The sequence below is a fragment of the Mus musculus genome, chromosome 15 (genome assembly GCF_000001635.26).
Source record: "Mus musculus strain C57BL/6J chromosome 15, GRCm38.p6 C57BL/6J".
In the NCBI taxonomy this organism is placed as follows: domain Eukaryota; kingdom Metazoa; phylum Chordata; class Mammalia; order Rodentia; family Muridae; genus Mus; species Mus musculus.
This window is the reverse complement of record NC_000081.6, coordinates 83,298,665-83,319,462: the sequence shown is the minus strand read 5'-3', so window position 1 is coordinate 83,319,462 and position 20,798 is coordinate 83,298,665. Positions and strand designations below refer to the sequence as shown.

General features: G+C 50.0%; 1 protein-coding gene across 4 annotated transcripts in view; it reads left to right on the top strand.

Annotated features, from left to right (window-relative positions):
* Arfgap3 (ADP-ribosylation factor GTPase activating protein 3) overlaps positions 1-19,724 on the top strand; it is a 50,637-nt gene extending 30,913 nt beyond the window's left edge. For 2 of the 4 annotated variants that reach the window (NM_025445.4, NM_001357756.1), the window contains exons 10-16: positions 4,995-5,123; positions 5,851-5,994; positions 9,079-9,213; positions 11,287-11,410; positions 12,492-12,582; positions 16,239-16,360; positions 18,761-19,723. In NM_025445.4, coding sequence (NP_079721.2) covers positions 4,995-5,123; positions 5,851-5,994; positions 9,079-9,213; positions 11,287-11,410; positions 12,492-12,582; positions 16,239-16,360; positions 18,761-18,778 — 763 coding nt within the window. In that variant the 3' untranslated portion in view covers positions 18,779-19,723. Of the gene's footprint in view, positions 1-4,994; positions 5,124-5,850; positions 5,995-9,078; positions 9,214-11,286; positions 11,411-12,491; positions 12,583-16,238; positions 16,361-18,760 lie in introns of all 4 variants that reach the window. The other 2 variants (XM_006521254.4, NM_001357757.1) reach the window with 2 other exon arrangements.
* The last annotated feature ends 1,074 nt before the right edge of the window (positions 19,725-20,798 follow it).

Sequence of the window (20,798 nt, the reverse complement as noted above, 5' to 3'; positions counted from 1 at the left end):
CCCTGGAGTCTTGTTTCTGTGTAGACTGTCTTCCATGGAGTCTTGCTTGTGTGTAGACTGTCTTCCATGGAGTCTTCTTTCTGTATAGACTGTCTTCTGAAGAGTCTTGTTTCTGTGTAGACTGTCTTCCATAGAGTCTTGTTTGTGTGTGGACTGTCTTCCCTGGAGTCCTGTTTCTGTGTAGGCTGTTTTCCATGGCGTCCTGTTTCTGTGTAGACTGTCTTCCATGGAGTCTTGCTTGTGTGTAGCCTGTCTTCCATGGAGTCCTGATTCTGTGTAGGCTGTTTTCCATGGCATCTTGTTTCTGTGTAGACTGTCTTCCATGGAGTCTTGTTTCTGTGTGGATTGTCTTCCCTGGAGTCTTGTTTCTGTATAGACTGTCTTCTGAAGAGTCTTGTTTCTGTATAGACTGTCTTCCATGGAGTCTCGTTTTTGTGAAGACTACCTTCTGTGAAGTCTTGTTTCTGTGTGGAATGTCTTTTGTGGAGTCCCGTTTTTGTGTGGACTGTCTTTTGTGGAGTCTTACTTCTGTGTGGACTGTTTTCCGTGGTGACTCATTTCTATATGGACTGTCTCCTGAAGAGTCTTCTCTCTGTGAGGACCACCTTCTGTGATGTTCTGGTTTTGTGTGGACTGTCTTCTGTGATGTCCTGTGTCTGTGGGGACTGTCTTCTGTGATGTCCTGTGTTTGTGTGGACTGTTTTCTGTGGTGTTCTGTTTGTGTGTGAACTAATTTTTGTGGTAATTGTTTCTGTGTAGGACATTTTCTGTGGAGTCTTGTTTCTGTGTGGACTATCTTCTGTGGAGTCTTATTTCTGTGTGGACTAGTGTCTGTAGAGTCTTCTTTCTTTGTGAACTGTCTTCTGTGATGTTCTACTTTTGTGTGGACTGTCTTCTGTGGTGATTGTTTCTGTGTGGAGTATCTTCTATAGAGTCCTGGTTTCATGTGGACTCTCTTCTGTGGAGTCTTGTTTCTGTAGGGACTGTTTTCTGTGCTGTTTGTGTCAATGTAGATTGTCTCCTGTGATGTTCTGCTTCTGTGTAGACTGTCTTCCCTAGAGCTTTGTTTCTGTGAGGACTGTTTCCTGGGATGTTTTGTTTCTGTGTAGACTATCTTCTGAGGAGTCTTGTTTTTATATGGACTGTCTTTCATGGGGTCTTGTTTCTGTGAAGACTGTCTTCTGTGGAGTCTTGTTTCTATGTAAACTGTCTTCCAGGGAGTCTCATTTTTATGTGGACTGTTTTCTGTGGTGTCTTGTTTTTGTGTGGACCGTCTTCTGTGGAGTCTTGTTTCTGTGTGGACTATCTTCTGTGGAGTCTTATTTCTGTGTGGACTAGTGTCTGTAGAGTCTTCTTTCTGTGTGGACCATCTTTTTTGATATCCTGTTTTTGTGTGGACTGTCTTCTGTAGTGATTGTTTCTGTGTGGAGTATCTTCTATAGAGTCTTGGTTTTATGTATACTGTCTTCTGTGGAGTCTTGTTTCTGAATAGACTGTCTTCTATGCTGCTTGTTCCCGTGTGGATTGACCCCTGTGATGTTCTGTTTCTGTGTGGACTGTCTTCCCTGGAGTCTTGTTTCTGTGTGGACGGCCTCCTGTAAAATCGTATTTCTGTGTGGAGTGTCTTCCATGGAATCTTGCTTTTGTGTGGAGTGTCTTCCATGGAATCTTGCTTTTGTGTGGACTGTCTTCCATGGAGCCTTGTTGGTGTGTGGAATGTCTCCTGTAAAACCTTGTTTCTGTATGGAGTGTCTCCTGTGGTGTCTTCTTTCTGTGTGGATTGTCTTATATGATATTTTGGTTTTGTGTGAACTATCTTCTGTGGTGATTGTTTCTGTGTGGAGTATCTTCTATGGAGTCTTGGTTTTATGTAGACTGTCTTCTGCAGAGTCTTGTTTCTGTATGGACTGTCTTCTCCACTGCTTGTTTCTGTGTGGACTGTCTCCTGTGATGTTTTGTTCCTGTGTGGAGTGTCCTCTATGAAGTCTTGTTTCTCTGTGAACTGTCTTCTATGTTGCTTGTTTCTGTGTGGGCTGTCTCCTGTAATGTCCTGTTTCTGTGTGGGCTGTCTTCTGGAATGTCCTGTTTCTCTGTGGACTTTCTTTTGTGGTGATTGTTTCTGTGTGGAGTATCTTCTGTAAAGACTGTTTCTGTATGGACTGTCCTCCCTAGAGTCTTGGTTCTGTGAGGACTGTCTTCTGTGGAGTCTTGGTTCTGTGTAGACCATCTTTGGCGATGTCCTGTTTCTGTGTGAACTATCTTCTGTGGTGCTTGTTTCTGTGTAGTCTGTCTCCTGTGATGTTTTGTTTCTGTGTGGACTGTCTTCAGTGGTGTCCTGTTTCTGTGTGGACTGTCTCCTGTGGAATCTTGTTTCTTTGTAGACTCTCTTCCATAGAGTCTTGTTTCTACATGGATTGTCTTCTGAGCGTCTCTTGTCTTCATGTGTTTTTTATCTGCTTTAGCTGGAATTGTAGTCCGATGTATAATGAGGGAAATAACCCTATTTTGTGAGGTTCGTTCAAGGTTCAACTTAGATGACATTTATTGAAATTCTGACAACAGTACCTGGAGCACAGTAGGCGTTCAATCAGTGTGACCAGCACACAGTGGGTGCTTGGCCAGTGTAACTTGTTCCCATTAGTGCTAATGATGGTTTGCTGAGTGAAACTTAGAGGGTAAGCCCAGATGGTTCAAAGTTGTTATTTCCCTGTTCAGCTCTCAGAACACCAGGGGCAGCACTAACCTGTGTAGACAGACTTTCTCTATCATAGGAACAGAGAATTGACTTGAATTTCTCTCTTTTCATTGGTTTCTGACCTGGACAGAGGCAGGTTAGCTTGGCTGTTGGAAAGCCTGTGCTGCTGGGGCTTGAGGTAAAGTCAGAAGCCTGGTGCCAACAAGAGCCTTGAGAAGCGCCCACGCCCTCCTTTGTGTGGTCAGGTGGTTGGAGAGGCAGGACACAGGGAGAGTAGCATGGGATGCTGGCTACACCCACCTTCCATGTGCCATTAGGATTCACTGAAAACACATTGATACAAGGGCTTGGCTTGTAGCTTGTGGGTAGAGGCTTTGCCAGCCATGCAGGAAGCCTCTGGGAAAGAGTGATTTACTTGGGAACCCAATTGGCAACTTTGTTGCCTTTCTCCAGGACGTCATGTGATTGACCACCGTCAGTGCTGTACAGCGCTGTACTGTCTCACCCCTTGGAGCAAGTGAGGGTGCTGTTCTGGAAGCTGAGGTTTCTAGTGATTATGAAGTTACAGTTGAGGGGTCATTGGAGCAGGCGGCAGGCCCGGCACTGTCACACTGCAAAGCTAAAGGCCTTGGCAGTGCCTCATCCTGGCTGGCTACGCTGCCTGCTTCTGAGCATCTGACAGCCCAACCTTAACAGAGAGGAGAGCATCCCTGAGAGCCAGGACAGTCCCATGTCAGGAGTACTAAGAGGACCTCACCATGGTCTTCATAGCTCTTCTGTTGTCTCCAGAGGGTCTGGTGCCACAGTTTGATCAGGTAGTGATGCTAAAGACACCTGATGTTTCACCGTTGGTTTGCTAAGGAAAACGATACTAAGAGAGTTAAAGAAAAAAGACACCTGCCGGGTCAGAGCTAACCCAAGAAATCCCATGTCTTGTTACAAGAAGCAAAGATCAAAACCAGCTATAGTTTCCCGAGAAAGACATTGTCTTCCCTGCTACGCCACAGGAGTCACCTTTGCCTCAGGTTCTAACAGGGCCTTTTTGGTGAGGGGTCCTGGCACTGTCCAGGGCTTTGGGAAGCAGATGGTAGGTGGATTGTCACTTCCCACGGCAGTGGCATCACTTGCTGCATACCGCTGTTCCTGCTGCTGCAGGCAGAGCAAGGGCAGTGTGCACACACCTTCCAAATAAGAGTACAGCTGGCAGTGCTCACACTATGGCGGGCTGGTGGGATGGCTCAGCAGGTTAAGGTGCTTGCTGTGCAGGCTGATAACCTGAGTCCAATCCCCAGGAGAGAGGTGACTCCACAAGTTGTCTTCTGATCTATAACACACAGAGAGAGACAGAGACAGATACACACACTCACACACATACACACCATGACATATATATACCCCCAACTGCACCCCCCCCAGAACATGTGTACACACAATAATAATAAAATAGTTGGGTTTCTCTGTGTAGCCCTGGCTGTCCTGGAACTCACTCTCTAGACCAAACTCAGAGATCTACCTCCTGTGTGCTGGGATTCAAGGTGTGTGCCACCATGCCCAGCCTAATAAATGTTTCCTTTTTTCAGTGTTTTTAGATTTGTTTGTTTATGAATGCTCTGTCTGCATGTACACCTGCGAGCCAGAAGAGGGCATCAGATCCCATTACAAATGGTTATAAACCACCATGTGGTTGCTGGAAATTGAATTCAGGACCTCTGGAAGAGCAGTCAGTGCTCTTAACCACTGAGCCATCTCTCTAGCACCTAATAAATGGTTTTAAAGCTAAAGACCTTGGCTGGATAGGTAGTGACTATCCATTTAAATGCTCTCAGAAGTGTGATACATAAAGACACCTACAGGAAATTATTTGAAATGCAACTAATGATTATATGTTTATGAAATCAACTTTAGATATAGTTTCATTTTTTAATTAAAAAGAATTAATTGGATGTATGCTGTCTATCTATATGTGGGAGTTTGCGTGTTCTTGCAGAGGTGCCTTCCAAGGTCAAAAGAGGGCACCTGGAGGTGGAGTTATCGGTGGTAGCTCCCATATGTTCTTCTTAAACAACACGGATAAGGAGGACTATCCTCCTGCACTGGTGTGTCCCAGGGAAGTGTCCTCTGATGTCAGGCTGAGGGAGGACCCTGTGGGGAGGTAAGAGAGACCTGAGCTTGTGTTTGAGAGACTGGAAAGCCCTTGTCTGGAGCTGAAGCAGGAGTTACAGTCTCCAGACTGCCTGTGATTTCAATGCAAGGCCACAGTGTTTGAAGCTGGGCTAAAAGGGTGTGCTTTCCCCGGCAGTGTTTCGTCCTTGCGACTGGCCTACAAGGATCTGGAAATCAGCAGGAAGAAAGATGAAAGACTGAACCTGAGTGGCCAGAAGAAGGTGGAAGCCGAGCGGCTGGGCATGGGCTTTGGAAGCTGCAGGAGGTAGGGTCTGCAGGGCCCGGGGCAGTCTGCTCACAGTGAAGGGTCGGCCCCGGGGCTCATTTCCTCAGTACTCTCCACTTCCTCGCCATTTGCTTTGCTGAGCTATTTAGTACAGTATGGCGAAGGCTGGAGCTTCATGGGTGCAGCGTGCACCAAGCCCTGGGCTGGAGACCAAGGCTGGGGATCCACTCAAGGCCATTCTGCGCCCAAGGGTGCTTGTTGCCTCAAAACAACCAATCAATAGGGAATGGGTTGAAGCTTAGTGGCTTGTCCCTCAAATCCTAGCTCTCAGGAGGCAGAGGCAGGAAGATCAGGAACTTTAAGGCCAGCCTAGGCTATATAGCAAGGCTAACCTAGGCTATATGAGACAGGGTTTTGTGTGTGTGTGTGTGTGTGTGTGTGTGTGTGTGTGTATGCGCGCACAAGTGCGTGTGTGGTGGTGACAAGTGGCACACATGGTTCTTGGAGAGAATAAAATAGGTGTGAGTCTCCATGAAGTGTGCACCGGATTGTTCGCCACGGGCACACTCTTTGCATGCGGCTATCTTCCTGGCAGCCCAGCCCTCACAATGGCTTCCAGTTTCCAAAGTTCAAACTGAGCTCCCAGCCCTCCTGGTCTTCTTGTGTTTGTTCAGAGTGTGCTCAAAAGATCCTTTCATTTGGTAGGACGGAAAGCCTTTAGGAAGCCAGTGATGTAATAATTCCTGTTTTACTCTGTCCTTTCAAGTGGCATCTCCCACTCGGTGACTTCAGACATGCAGACCATTGAGCAGGAGTCGCCCACACTGGCAAAGCCGAGGAGGAAGTACCAGGAGGACCCAGAGGACTCGTACTTCAGCTCCAGCTCCAAGTGGTCTGAGCAGAGCAGCAGGTATGGGGGTGTTAAAGATCGGCCTTGGGAGCCAGGACAGACCGGTGCCTGGCACCATCTGAGAGCTCTGGCTGACAAGCGTCTGTGTGCTGCCGGAACAAAGGCTGGGGAAACAGTGTAGGGAGCCATGCTTACAGCTAGGAAAATGTTTGTTGATACAGTTAAAAACTGAGGTCTAAAATTAGAGATAGGCAAGGTGTGCTGTGTACTGTGAGAAGTGAAGAGGTCTGTCTCCAGGGCAAGGGCTGGAGTACGCCCCGACCCTCAGCAGCTTCTGTGGTAGAACACTGGCTTCTGGAAGCTGCCATCAAATCCAGTATGAATGGCATTTGTATATGAGTCTATTCATGAAAGCCATGACTGTTCTGAGGGGAACCCATGGAACTAGGACAGCCTGGTCCTGTCCTTTTGTGTCTACAGTCTGCTGGGGCAAAACCTGTGACTGGCATAAGGCTGATTGCAGTTGAGGACAAGTGTCAACTTGAATAGAGTCGTGTTGTCAGGGTCACCCAGAAGCTGACTTTACAGGAAATTGGGATGGTTTTGGCATAGCATGTAGGAACAGAAAGCTGGAGCCCGGGTTGAGTGCCGGCCATGCCACATAGGAACCACATAGCAATGACCAACAGTCACTAAAGTGCTCCATGCTGCAGCTTCCTTGTCTAAGTGAAGAGTCCTGGTGGTGCCTGCCTTTTGGGATCCATAGGGAGAACTGAGGCACCGCAGAGTACAATGCTCTTCTGCTGTCCGGCTTCTCCTGTAGCTTGTGAACTCAGCCAGGCATGTGGCTCTGTGATTGGGCAGCTGGGCGGTGCATTAACAATTCAGGACCCTTTCACAGCCAGAGTTGGTGAGGATAGGACACCTCTATCAGTAACCGTGCTGCCACAGTCACACAGCCATCCTGGTGTCACAGGGCCAGCAGACACGGATTGGGTAGGTAGAATCGTCATAGGTTATGGTATCTATCATCAACTGTGAAAGGGTTCACTTTCCTATCCAGGCTCCTGTGCACTGCACAGACAGCTCTTTCCCTGATTTTAAGCACAGCTCAAAGTTACTTGAGTCTCAATATTTTAGAAAGATAGCTGACGGATCCATGGCTCCTTGTTGGCCTGGCCAGAGGCTGCCTGCCCCTCTCTAACCTGCCTATGCCTCAGCAGCATACATGGCTCTGTCTATACAGTGCCAGCTGAGAAAAAGGAAGTACATCTCATGGAGGAGAAATTCAAGTTTGTGATCGGACCTGGAAACCACACATCAGATCCTTTCACGTTTGGTTTTAACGAGGGCAGGACTGGGGCTGAAGAACCTCGCCTCTCCCCACCTCTTGGTGACTTCCCTGCTCCGTAGTGATGCCTGTAGAGGGTGGTGTAGAGAGCCAGTTCTGTGCTTGGATAGCAGGGCTGGTGAGAGAAAGGGTTCTGGGTACGGTCTCCAGCTGAGTGGAACATTTCCCATCACCACAATCTCAGGTCACAGAGGAAGGAACTCGAGCGGGGCCTTGGAGCCTTCAGAAACATCTTGACTCATTTAAAAGGGTCAGTGCCAAAGGCTTAAAAGCCTCTGTGCCAGGGTCAGCTCCTCAGTGTGAAACCTGAGGGCAAATGGTGTTCAGATGGAGAACAGGGAGACTTTGATGCTGGGTGGGTGGTGAGCTGGGCTGAAGGGCACTGGAGTGACCTGTGCAGGTCCCCTATAACAGGATACTGTCTGTGTTCAGGGTCAACCTTTATATATGCCTTGGAGCCTCCAGAAACCTCTCTCTTCCTTGGCTCGATCAGAAGGGTCAGCCACAAAGGCCGCTGTGCCAGGGACCCATTTCAGTTTGAAACCTGGGGGTAAATGGCGTAGAGCAGAGAGATTTTGGTGCCGTGTGGATGGTGAGCTGTGGGTTGTCTAGGGACAGAATCATCCCTCTAGTTCCCTTGATGACCACAGTGACATAGCAGGGTTGAGTGAGGTGCTTTGGCACCAGAGGTGAAGCAAACACACTCTGAAAGCCAGCATATCTGTGCCATAGAGTGCTTTTACTGCTTCCAAATTATTCATCAGCCATTAGAACTTGCATATTGTGAATTATGAAAGAGTGCTGCTGTTTCTATTAAGCAAGGGGGACATATCCTTGCATGGTGTTCGTAGTGTTCTTTCCAGACTGAAAATGATGCATTATTGTAGTAGTGCATTCAGAATAATGAGAACGACTGCCTTGCTGAGCCCCATGGAGTCCAAATGGCTTTTGGTGGGGGATGTGACAGACAGCAGGGCAATGTGCTGTTAGGGGCTTTGACAGGAACTGCAGGGGTGCGTTCAGAGGGGAGGAAGATGCAGGGTGAGGGCCAGCATGAAGGAAAAGCTCGTGGAGAAGAAGGGCCCAGAAATCAAAGCCCATGCTGGGTGAAGGTCAGTGGCGGGGAGAGCTGCTGGGTCCTGGCATGAGACTGATGCCTGGGCAGACTGGCTGGCGTAGAGCGTTGTCTGTGAGTGACTGGGGACCCCCCATAGGGTACCAGAGCAGAGAGTCCCTTGTGAGTGAATGAGGAGTAGGGAAGACCCCATGTGTGGACTGCTCAGGACAAGTGGCATCTTCTTTTGCAATTTAAAGGAGCCCCAGTGCTCTCTCTGCAGGCCAGATGGTTTTCTTACTCAGGTAGGTGGGGAACATTCCTGCCCTGGCATTGTGCTGATCTCCTCGACACTAAGCCCAAGAGTTTCACTGTTGACAAGAACCTGACTATCTCAGCCCCTCCCTATCTGAGGGACCAACCAACCTCCTCTTAGCTATGCCACAGGGCATCGCAACTGACCAAGGGGACGGAGGTCTCAGCAGCCTGAGGCTGCAGCAGAGGAAGGCTGTCCCTCTTCCCTGAAGCCTTCAGTGGGGTTGACTGCACCCCAGCTGCTGAGAAGACCTTAAAGGAATGCCTCGTGTCAGCTCATGTTCATTGGCCAACCTAGTGTCTGTCACAGCTGCCCTTCAGCACATGACTGGGCAAGGAAGCTAGGTCCCCCATACCCAGAAGCAAGAGACCCCAATAGGGACGGCATCCATAAGTGCTCCCGTCACTGTTCCTCCCTCTCCAGCAGGTACTTTGACGACCCCATGGAGTTAAGAAGCAGCTCCTTCTCTAGCTGGGATGATGGTGCCGATTCCTACTGGAAGAAAGACAGCAGCAGAGACCCCGAGCCTGCCATGAGAAGCACCGGCTCTTCAGACAGGTGGGAGCTGCAGGCTGGGGAGCTAGGTGACTCCATCCTAGGACCAGTGGGCGATCCCTGTGACATGCGTGTCCTGTGCTCCTTTAGGACATGACTGCATTGGGAGCACATGTCAGAAACACCTGTGGCTGTTAGAAAGTTCCCTAGGGGTTCTCAGTCCGTGGGTCAGTGAGCAGCATCATGGATGAGTCACCTTCCCCCATTTGAAGGGCCTCCTTTCCTAGGAAACAGCTCTGTGGTCTGGTCTTTGTTTCTGGGCATATATGTATAATATACACATGTGGGCCAGGGAGCTGTGTCTGTGTGTGTGATCCTGGGCATATATGTATAATATACACATGCGGGCCAGGGAGCTGTGTCTGTGTGTGTGGTCCTGGGCATATATGTATAATATACACATGTGGGTCAGGGAGCTGTGTCTGTATGTGTGGTCCTGGGCATATATGTATAATATATACATGTGGGCCAGGGAGCTGTGTCTGTGTGTGTGGTCCTGGGCATATATGTATAATATATACATGTGGGTCAGGGAGTTGCGTCTGTATGTGTGGTCCTGGGCATATATGTATAATATATACATGTGGGCCAGGGAGCTGTGTCTGTGTGTGTGATCCTGGGCATATATGTATAATATACACATGTGGGCCAGGGAGCTGTGTTTGTGTGTGTGGTCCTGGGCATATATGTATAATATAAACATGTGGGCCAGGGAGCTGTGTCTGTGTGTGTGGTCCTGGGCATATATATATAATACATGTGGGCCAGGGAGCTGTGTCTGTGTGTGTGGTCCTGGGCATATATGTATAATACATGTGGGCCAGGGAGCTGTGTCTGTGTGTGTGGTCCTGGGCATATATGTATAATATATACATGTGAGCCAGGGAGCTGTGTCTGTGTGTGTGGTCCTGGTGATATACATATAATATATACATGTGGGCCAGGGAGCTGTGTCTGTGTGTGTGGTCCTGGGCATATATATATATATATAAAATACATGTGGGCCAGGGAGCTGTGTCTGTGTGTGTGGTCCTGGTGATATATATACATGTGGGCCAGGGAGCTGTGTCTGTGTGTGTGGTCCTGGGCATATATATATAATACATGTGGGCCAGGGAGCTGTGTCTGTGTGTGTGGTCCTGGGCATATATGTATAATATATACATGTGGGGCCAGGGAGCTGTGTCTGTGTGTGTGGTCCTGGGCATATATGTATAATATATACATGTGGGGCCAGGGAGCTGTGTCTGTGTGTGTGGTCCTGGTGATATATGTATGGAGATGTGTATACCTGCATATGTATGTGTGGGGCTAGGAATATGTGGGCGTGGGTGTATATGTGGGGGACTGATATCTGGAGGCCAGAGGGTGTGGTGGATAAAACCCAGCACCTGATGCCTGCTTGCCAACCACACTGTACTGAACTACACTTGTGCCCTCTTCAATTTAATTTTATGCTTTATTTTGAGGCAGTGTTTCACAGAGTTGCCCAGGCTAGCCTCAAAATTGGCATCCTCTTGCCTCTGCCTCAGATTACAGCTCATGCCACCACATCAGCACTGATTCAGTTCTCATAATTTCAACTAACATATGGCCGAGTAGTGACCATCAAGAACAAGGCACAGGGCATTCTGTCGCCCCCAAGTTCCTTGCTCTGTCTTCAGCCACAGGCCACTGCCCATTTGGTTTTTGATTGTCCTGTGCAGGAAGACGCTGTGTGGACTATTCATCCCATTACTGCCTTTGCCCATCTGGCTCTGAACTCTGTCACCTGACTGCAGAGACTCAGGTTGGGGTGGCCCCCACAGCTCACCTGCTGAAGAGCTTCCCCTACAGTTGATGGCAGGAAGCCATCATTTATTGTCCACACAAGGGACTTTACACATGGAACCTGAGGTTGCCCCATAACTGGGATGTCCTGTGAGCCCATGCAGTTTATACACTGTGTGATAGACTTGTCCTTGTGCACTCACACAGTGTAGTAAGTGTTTTCTAACATAGCTGAGATGCAGGACTCCATACTAGTGGAGGTGTGAACTGAGTTTGCTTCACCACAGCTTGCTGTGTTTTCTGTAGGCCCAGTGCTCGCCGGAAGCCAGAATATGAGCCCATTGGCAGCACAGATGAAGCCCAGAAGAAGTTTGGCAACGTCAAGGCCATCTCTTCAGACATGTACTTTGGAATTCAAGCCCAGACAGATGTAAGGGCACAGAGAGCTCCTACAGTGACCATGAGAACCAGGAAGGAAGCTTCGCTGTGGGGACCATGTGAGAACAGGCTGCTGAGAGAGAAGGGACCTGGCCGGAGACTCCTAGGCCTGCCTGAGGCACCCGAGAGACTGAGTCAGGGACCCCGGCTCATTGCTGTCCTACCTCTCTAGAGAGAACAGCATCAGCCAGTGGCTTTTGAGTTAACTTAGGAGGTTTTTATGTGGCAGCAGTTGCTTTTCATCAGCTTAGCCACAGTGAAATGCAGCCTGGATGTGTTGTGGGCAGATGCTGCGTTGCCCAGCTGTCCTGTCTCAGGAGTCTGGCTAAGCTGAAGCTAAGCCCTCTTCCTTTTCCTCCAGTGCTCAAATGCAGGGAGTGGTAGCTGGGGTGGGGATCTGAACTCTGACTGCTCATTTGTTCCCTGGGGTGCTGGTTTGTCTCAGAGCAGAGGCCTCATGGCCAAAGGGATCCCTCCAACACTTATCTTAAAACTGATGGGCTGAAGGGCAGCTCTTGGAAGAGTACTTGCCTAACATACCGAAAGCAAGTGTGGGGTTCCAATACCACCCCACACCCACCCACACACACATACACACATATATACACACACATACACACATATATACACACATACACACATGCACACACACGCACATACACACATATACATGCATACACACACACATGCACATACACACATATACATGCATACACATGCACACATATACACATACATACACACACATATACATGCATACACACATACACATATACACATATATACATACACATATACACCCACACACATACACCCTTGAAGCCATTCAAATTGATGTGCTAAGTGGTGTGGGCATTTCTAAGGAATAGCTGAGAGCAGAGTGTCAACTCTGGCTGCCCCTCATACTGATCATAATGACAGTGATGTGGGATGTTGCCCCACCCACCTGTGACCTCCATCATCTCCAGGCCCTGGCTTGGGGTGACTGGGAGGTGGAGAACCAAGGGAACAAGCCCACCCCCATCTCTCTTCAGCAGTTCTTGGAGTCTGACTCTGCCTCTATTTCTGCCTAGTTTGAAACCCGGGCGCGGCTGGAGAGGCTCTCCACCAGCTCCTCCATAAGCTCTGCAGACCTTTTTGATGAGCAGAGGAAGCAGACTGCAGGTGAGGCTCACCAGGGCTCCAGGGCATCCCCAGCCCCAGCGCGTGCATCCCCATAGGACCTTCCCTTCCCAAGATTCCACACCCTAGTACCCTAAGCCTTGTCCCTATGTGAGCAATGAGAGCTGAGGTGTCCCCTGAGACGGAAGTCATGACATTTATGCCACAGTGCCCCTGTCATTTGGCAACTTAGTATCAAGATCATTGTTCATAGAGGTGGCAGGGGTTCCTGTGACCTGTGAGATGCCAGCCACTGGCTAGTTGGCCTCTGTCTCTTTCCTGTGGAATGGTTGACCTGAGATACTGTGTACGGTATCAGTCCTGGAGTGAGCCCCAGGAGCCACCTCACAGGCCCTGAGCCCTCAGGATGCACAGGTGGGAAGGAGCGAGTAACTCCGAAAAAGACTCGGTACAGCTTGGGAATTGACAGGTGGAGAGGAAGGGCCTGGCTGCACTGCCTGCTACATCTCTGCATGGGGCGTCTGGTCATCCCCGGGCTGGAGTCCACCCAGGAGCTCAGAGTAGGCCCTTCACTGCCTGGACAGAGCTGTGCCTTCTGCATTGACCTCTGTACCCCCTATCCCGGAAGGCCTACATGAACACCGCGCACAGCCCACCAGGCCACAGGGCGAGCATGAAATGGCAGCAGCCTCTGAGGTCGTTTCAGGAAAAGAACTAAGAGGAAGAGATCTCAGGCGCCAGCGTTGCAGGCTGAGTGCTCTCTGTACGCTGGATTGCACACTTCACAACCTGACTGGCTTTGGTGTGCAGAAGGCCTGAGCATTTGTGTAGGGTAACCATCCTGGTGGCCACACCGTCTCTCAGACATGTGGATCAGACATGTGTATTGGATGCCGCTTCCACAGAGGAGGAGTAGGGTAGTCTCGACTCTCTGGAACTTTCTGTGTGGAGGTTTGGGCCTTAGATACAGCAGCACTAACCAGCTTCCTGGGCCTAAGCCAGGAGAACCATTCTAGGCTGGTGTGTGCTGGCAAAGTGGCTGGCAGGTAGGCAACAGTGTTCAGAGAGACAGGAGGGCCAGCTGGCTGCGCTGGTGCCTGACAGGGCAGAGGCTGCTGTTCTTGGTCAGTCACTGCCCGGTGAAGCTTTAGCTAGGGCCACCCTGACTCCTGGCTTCAGTCTGACCCTCACATCATAGCCTTCTGTCGGGCCAGCTTCCTGCTGGGATGTGACCCTGGCACAAAGGCGCTCCGCCTCCTCAAGGTCTCCCAGCAGAGCGCCTGCCCTGGCAGTGCCGGAGCCAGTCAGACAGCTCAGTCCCAAGGCCAAGGCTGTTGAAGTCTCTGAATGCTTTTCTAATGAATTTCCTGGAACATTTACTCCAAAACATTATTGTTATAAAAACAAAGCGAAACAAAACAAAAAGAAGAAGAAAAAAAAAAAAAACGAGAGAGCTCTTTGAAGGGAACACACCCTTCTGCCCTGCATGTTGTTACAGAGCTCAGGCCAGCTCAGACTTCCTCCTGCCCCAACCACAGAACAAAGGTCCACTGAACTCTGACCCTGGGCCCATAGCAACTCAGTATTGTGAGGTACTCCCTAGGGCGCCAGGCCACCCCTGACTCTGGCGACTATGGCTAGCTGTCTGCCTTGAGCAGAACTTGCCCCTCTACTGAGCCCAGGTAGGTGGGACTGTTGTGGCTGCCTGCCTGAACCCCCCTTACCCCGCCTCCGAGCTGCTGGATGGCCTTACAGAGGACTACTCATTCTATAGACCAGGCCGGCCTCGAACTCGGAGATCTGCCTGCTAAGGATGCCTCATTTGGCATGCATGCACAGCTGCAAAGAGCCTATGCTAGTGTTGGAAGCAGGTCTGTGTGGCCTCATTCCCATCACTCTCGGGTCAGATCAAGCAGGCTGGGGTTCATGGCCCATGTGTGCTTCCTGGGAAGTAGATGCTCTATGAGGCGTGCTAGACATCGTGCATGGTACTCAGGGCTGGTGTCTGCCAGAGAAGGTTGAAAGACTGAGTGGGGAGCTCGGAGATCATCAGAGCCACCAGCGCAGCAGGGCCAGAGAGTGTGTGGGCTGTGGACTGGGCCCTGTGTGGGAAGGATAGAGTGCTCAGGGCCCCAGATGCGAGAGTAGGGGAAAGAGTGACAGCCATGTTAGGGAAAGGCTATTTCCCACTTCCCCGCTTATCCCTTGGTGCTTTTAGCATGTAAGAGTGTGTTGTATGTATGTGTATATGTGTGTGTGCGCGTACCTGTGCACGTGGAGGACAGAGACTGGTGGGAATCTTCCCCCTTCACTCTCCACTCTCCATTCTTTAAGGCAGGTCTCTTAATTGAACCCAGAGCTCACAGATCGGACTAGTCTAACTGGCAGGTTGCTCTGGGAGATCTGCAGTCTCCTCCCTTCAATCTGGAATTACAGGTGGGCTGCCACGCCCATCATGGGCTATGATCCGAACCCCTCCTCACACTTGATGAGTTCTTTATCCAGAGAGCCATCTCCCCAACTGCCCTCCCCCTGCCCAGTGTCTCTTTCAAGGACAGATTGTTCCAGTGTACCGTAAGCTATGGCCCCACATCCTGAACCACCCTCTTGCTGAGCTGCCTCCGTGCAAAGTTGGCTCAGGGGCCAGGCGTGCAGCCTGTGTGAGCATGTGGGCATGCGGGCCTGCAGCTCCAGGCTCAGCGTGTTCTTAGACCTTTGCCTGCAAGCTCCTTACCCACGCTCTCAGGTGGCAGCACCCTGAGGGCCAGATTCTAGCTCACTCACTGACCTATGATTTTAGCACATCAGAGGCTGCGGTGCCTGTCTCAGACAAGTACCTGCCAGTGTTTTGAACCCTGTGACATTCGCCATTTGTAAAGCCATAGGCTTTTCTCTTGATTGGCCTCACTTCTGAGAATTTGGCTCATAATGTTAAAGAAGATCCATGTCTCCCCTGGAAGGGGAGGGGCAGCCCTGAGTGCTGGATTGTTGCCCAGGCTCCTTGTCTGCAAGCCCCTCCCATGGTTCCAGGCCTTTCTGATTGTTTGCTCTCTGTCATTTCCTCATCTTGGCTGCCCCCATGCCCCCCTCTTCTCTGGAAGTTCAACCCATGTGCTAGAGCCCTGTCCTTGGTCCGATGTCCTGTCCTTGTGCCCAGTCATCAGCTTTCAGCCTGGCTCCTTTGACCTCCCTAGTTCTCCCCTCTGGCTGCCCTGAGCCTGTGTGCACACCTCAGGCCTTTACGTGCTTGTGCCTCACTCAACGTCAGGAGTAAGGCACCTGGTGACCTGACTACAACAGTTCTTTCATGGGGAGCACCCATCTTCTCTTTCTGTGCCCTTGGCACTTGACAGAGCCCTTGCATGTGTCTGTTGAATGAATGAGTGAATGTACAGAGAATGAATGGAGCCTGCCTGCTGCCCTTCCCAATACCTCCAGTAACCCATGGCCAGTGTTGGACATGGTGATATGCCTGATTCCAGTTTGAGCCTTTAGAGTCACTGGACAGAGTCCCTTGTTCCCCTTGCTGTGGTGGCTGAAGGAACTGTGTGTTGTGACCAATACTTGCCACTGCCCTACTGCAAGGTCCCTCTCTCTGGACACAACTGATGCCTGGAAGGAGGCAAGAGAGTAGGGTGGGTTCACTGGGCTGCACATGTCCTTAGAAGAGGGGCAAGCTGACATCTTTCTGTGTGCAGGAAACTACAACCTTTCCAATGTGCTGCCCAATGCCCCAGACATGGCGCAGTTCAAGCAAGGTGTGCGCTCCGTTGCTGGAAAACTTTCCGTCTTCGCCAATGGGGTCATGACGTCCATTCAGGTGAGTGAGGCAATGCTGGAGCTCCTGGGGTCCTGGAGCTGCCGCTGGGAGCTCGGGAGCTGTGCTGCAGAGCGGACCAGGCATCATGAAAGCCTGGCACGGTGAAGTACACTGTAATATTGTCTATAATCACAGCCACTGGGGGCTGAGGCAGGAAGATCATGAGTTCAAGGCTTGTCTGGGCTGAGACCCTGCCTCAGGACAGTGCTTTCTTGTTTGTTTGTTTGTTTGTTTGTTTGTTTGTTTGTTTTGAGACAGGGTTTCTCTGTGTAGCCCTGGCTGTCCTGGAACTCACTCTGTAGACCAGGCTGGCCTCAAACTCAGAAATACACCTGCCTCTGCCTCCCAAGTGCTGGGATTAAAGGCGTGCACCACCAACACCTGACAGTGTTTTTCTAAGTTCCTACTGGAGTTCGTATATTTCTGGAGAATTCTGTTTTAAAAAATTTAGATTCATTTATTTTGTTTTATTGATATGAGTGTTTTTGCCTGCATGTGTGTACATATGTATGCATGCCTGGCCTCACAGAAGGGATTAAGTCCCCAGAACTGTAGTTATAGGTGGTGGTGAGCTGCCATGTGGGTGCTGGGAATTGAAGCCAGGTCTCCTGCAAGAGCAATAAGTGCTCAAAACTACAAAGCCATCTCTCGGCTCCACAGAAGATGCGGACACCACCCACTACCTCCCTGTTCTGGGAGAACCCTTGTAGCATTCTGCTGTCTTGTTTTACCCCCCAACCCCCAGTCAGGGTCTCTCTGTGTAATCTTGGCTGACCTGTAGCTTACTATGTAGAGATTCCATGGCTCTGCCTCCTGAGTGCTGTGATTAAAGGCATGCAGCACCGTGCCCAGCATTTTCTTTGAAGCAGGGTCTCACTATGCATCCTAGCTGGTTTGGAACTGGCTTTGTGACAGGTTAACCCATCACTCACAGAGCTCTTTGCCCTCCTGGGTACTGGGATTCCAGGTGTGTGCACCGCCATTCCTGGCTGCATAGATTTTTTTTTAAATGAATAGGGAGTTCTATTCTGTGACTGCCTGTTCTTTTTGTCAGTGACATGTTCTAGGCGACTCTGGAATTCTCCAGAAGCCATTTTCTGTGGAGTGGAAATGTGCCCATGGAAGCTGCTTGTTCCCCCCAGTGGAACTGCACTGCACTCTGATCTCCAAGCTTTATTTATTAGTGTGTACTCCTCGTACATGGTCCTGGTCACCGAAGGACATTTCATGATGTATAGAACTGACTTGATGCATAGCTCTTCCACACCTCTGCCCTTCACCCCCACCCCTTACTGCCTTAGACAGTTTCTCTTCTGCTTTACACTGTATACACAGACATCTGTTTTTGGTTTGGTTTGGTTTGGTTTGGTTTTTTAAGACAGGGTTTCTCTGTGTAGCCCTGGCTGTCCTGGAACTCACTCTGGAGAACAGGCTGGCCTCGAACTCAGAAATCTGCCTGCCTCTGCCTCCCAAGTACTGGGATTTGGGATTAAAGGCATGTGCCATCAACTGCTCAGCCACATCTTTTTATGTATCTGTAGAAATACTTGTCTTTCTGTGTTAGACTTAATTCAGTTCATATACAAGAAGGGGAAGCCTGTTTATGACAAGGAGGCTGTCTCAGATTGTATGAACAGCTTGCTTCGGGAATCTTCTTGGTTGTGTAAAGTCATTTTAGACGCATTCTATTAGGATGAAATGTGACCCTGAGGTGTTGACTGAATTGACATTGCAACTTATGGGTCCATGGAGGCTTCTAGTCTGCAGACCAACCCTGCTGTGGCCTTGTTGGGAATGCGAGGGAGAAGAAAACCTAAAACTGCAGAGGCTGGGAGCTCTCCTCCCTCCCTTCTTCCTCCCTCTTCTCTCCTCCCTCCTCCCTCCCTTAAGGGCCTGTTGGCTGGAAGGTAGTATTCCTGTTTTGTGGGTGTGGCCTTCCTGTATTTAAGAATCATCCTGCTTGTGTCTCCATTTATAAATGAAGAAGCAGAGGCAGCCATTGAACCTCTGCTAAATGAGCAGGGACTTCAGACAGATCCCTCAGGATCCCATCACACGTGCTCCCTGGACAGCTCAGGACATGGCCCCAGGCTCCGGCCTGGGCCCCTGCTTTGCAATCCTTAGTCCAGCCTGGGAGCCCTAGGCCTTGGGCACCCCTCACAAGTTGTAATCCTGGCAGCTCTCACAAGGTGTGATCCCGGGCAGGTCTCCAGGCCCCACTTGCCCTCCTAGCCATGGAGAGGCTGAGGCAGTGCTGGCACCACACAGCTGCTCTTTATGCAGAGTCTGTGGCCAGTGCCAAGAGCCAGGTGTCCCTCATCAACAGCAATCGCACGCTGTGTGCATGGCAGGACACAGATGCAGTGTATCGGTAGTAAATGTTGGTCTGGTTCTCTCTAGGATCGCTACGGTTCTTAATCCTGGTGCCAGGCTGTCCAACCTGGTAAAACTCCACTTCAGATGGACCTGAGACCACATCTGGCTGCGCCAATGCCCCAGCTGCTTTGTGGGCAGGCTCTACTAGTTGGCGAGGCACCTGCACATTTCTGAGTGTCCATGTTTCCTTTGAGACATCCCCATTTCTATGTAGGTGGGATTTTGCTTTCATTTCTGATTTAAATTAGCTCCTTGTGTCCTTGCTTTATCTTTGGGGCATCTTTAGTTCCAAGAACTGGAAGCCAGAGCTGCAGGCTCCTCCCACCTCTCTCCAGGCTGGTGTTGACTGGGCCCGGAAATCAATCCCCAGCACTTACTTCTCACTGCAAAGGAGCAAAACAACAAAAACAGCAAGACCAGAAGTGCCCAGCCCCTTGCTGACAGATTGCTTCGTGTGTGTCCCCACACAACACACACTTAAAGCCATCTGTCACTCTGTAAGTTATTTTGTACATTCTCTACTCTTAAAAGTGTCCCCCAGTCAGTTCCTTTAACAGACCTGAGCTTCTATGATGCCAAGGGCGTTCACTGCGACCTGGGAGTAAACAGGGTGTCGCTGCCCTGTGAGAGGAAGATGGGGCCACCCCAGGGCTCCCAATGCACTCGGAAGTCAGCAGTACCAGGAGCTCAGGCTGAGAAGGACAGCAGTGCGGCTTCAGGACGAAGCTCAGCCAGGGAGAGGGCGATTATAATTGGGTAGTTTTGTTAATATTTTTTTATCTTGTCCTTGATATTCCAAAAGTTACAGGATAGATGTAAATCAATAAAGTCATTTGGCTGTGTTTTAGACAGCTCCAGAATATATTGTTCAGCGCAGTAAAATATATTTGGAATTTGATGAACCAAAAATGTGATTTCAGATGACTATTTTGTGACTTTCTTAAAAGGTCTGATTTGTAGACTTCTAAATATAACACACAGCACAGCAGACGGTTGCCTGTGTTGTCATTCCTCAAGAGCCTTTGTATCACTGTACAGCGGGCACTGGGTGACTGCCGCTCCCACTCGCTGGTCACACCCATGGTACCTACAGGTGGGACTGACAGATGCCATCATCACAACACAGAGACTGGTGCCTCTGGGAGGGGAGGAGGCTCCTGTGACACTGGCAGCCAGCCTTCCCCAGCACACCGGAGCCGGCATGGCGGCACACACTGTAGCATCAATACTAACTTAGTAGCAGAGAGATCTGTCCAAACCCCATCCAGAGTGAGCCCTGTGTGCATCCCCATGTGCCCTGTGAGCACTATCTGGCAGATCCCACGCACCTGGACCTCTGCCCCAGTGTGCTGATCTCTCCCCAAGCCTGGCGCCTCCTTACTGGGCAGAAGCTTCAGGGTGTCTTAGCATGTCCAGATGTGTGTGCAGTGAGGACACAGGGCTGTGCAGCAGTCCACTCAGCTGATGGCCAGCACTGCCTGTCTGGAGTCCCTGTCTGTGATAGCTGAGGGGGTGGGAAGTGCAGTGAGAGGCTGTGGCTCAGCAGTGAAAACCCTTAGGTTCCATCACCATACCAACATTTATAAAGCTGGTTGGATTTAGAGTTCTTTTGTTTGTTTTGTTTCTCCATTATTTATTTACTTATTTTATTTACTTTATGTATGAGTGTTCTATCTGCCTGTACACCTGCATGCCAGAAGAGGGCATCAGATCCCATTACAGGTGGTTTTGAGCCACCTTGTGGTTGCTGGAAATTGAACTCAGGACTTCTGGAAGAGCAGCCAGTGCTCTTAGCTTCTGAGCTGTCTCTCCAGCCCTTTAAAGCTAGTTGTGGCCCACAACCATCCGTAATAAGATCTGACGCCCTCTTTTGGTGTGCCTGAAGACAGCTACAGTATACTTACTTATAATAAATAAATAAATCTTTAAAAAGAAAAGAAAAGAAAAAGGGCACTGACTGCTCTTCCAGAGGTCCTGAGTTCAGTTCCCAGCAGCCACATAGTGGCTCACAACCATCTGTAATGGGATCTGGTGCCCGTTTCTGGTGTGTCTGAAGATTGTT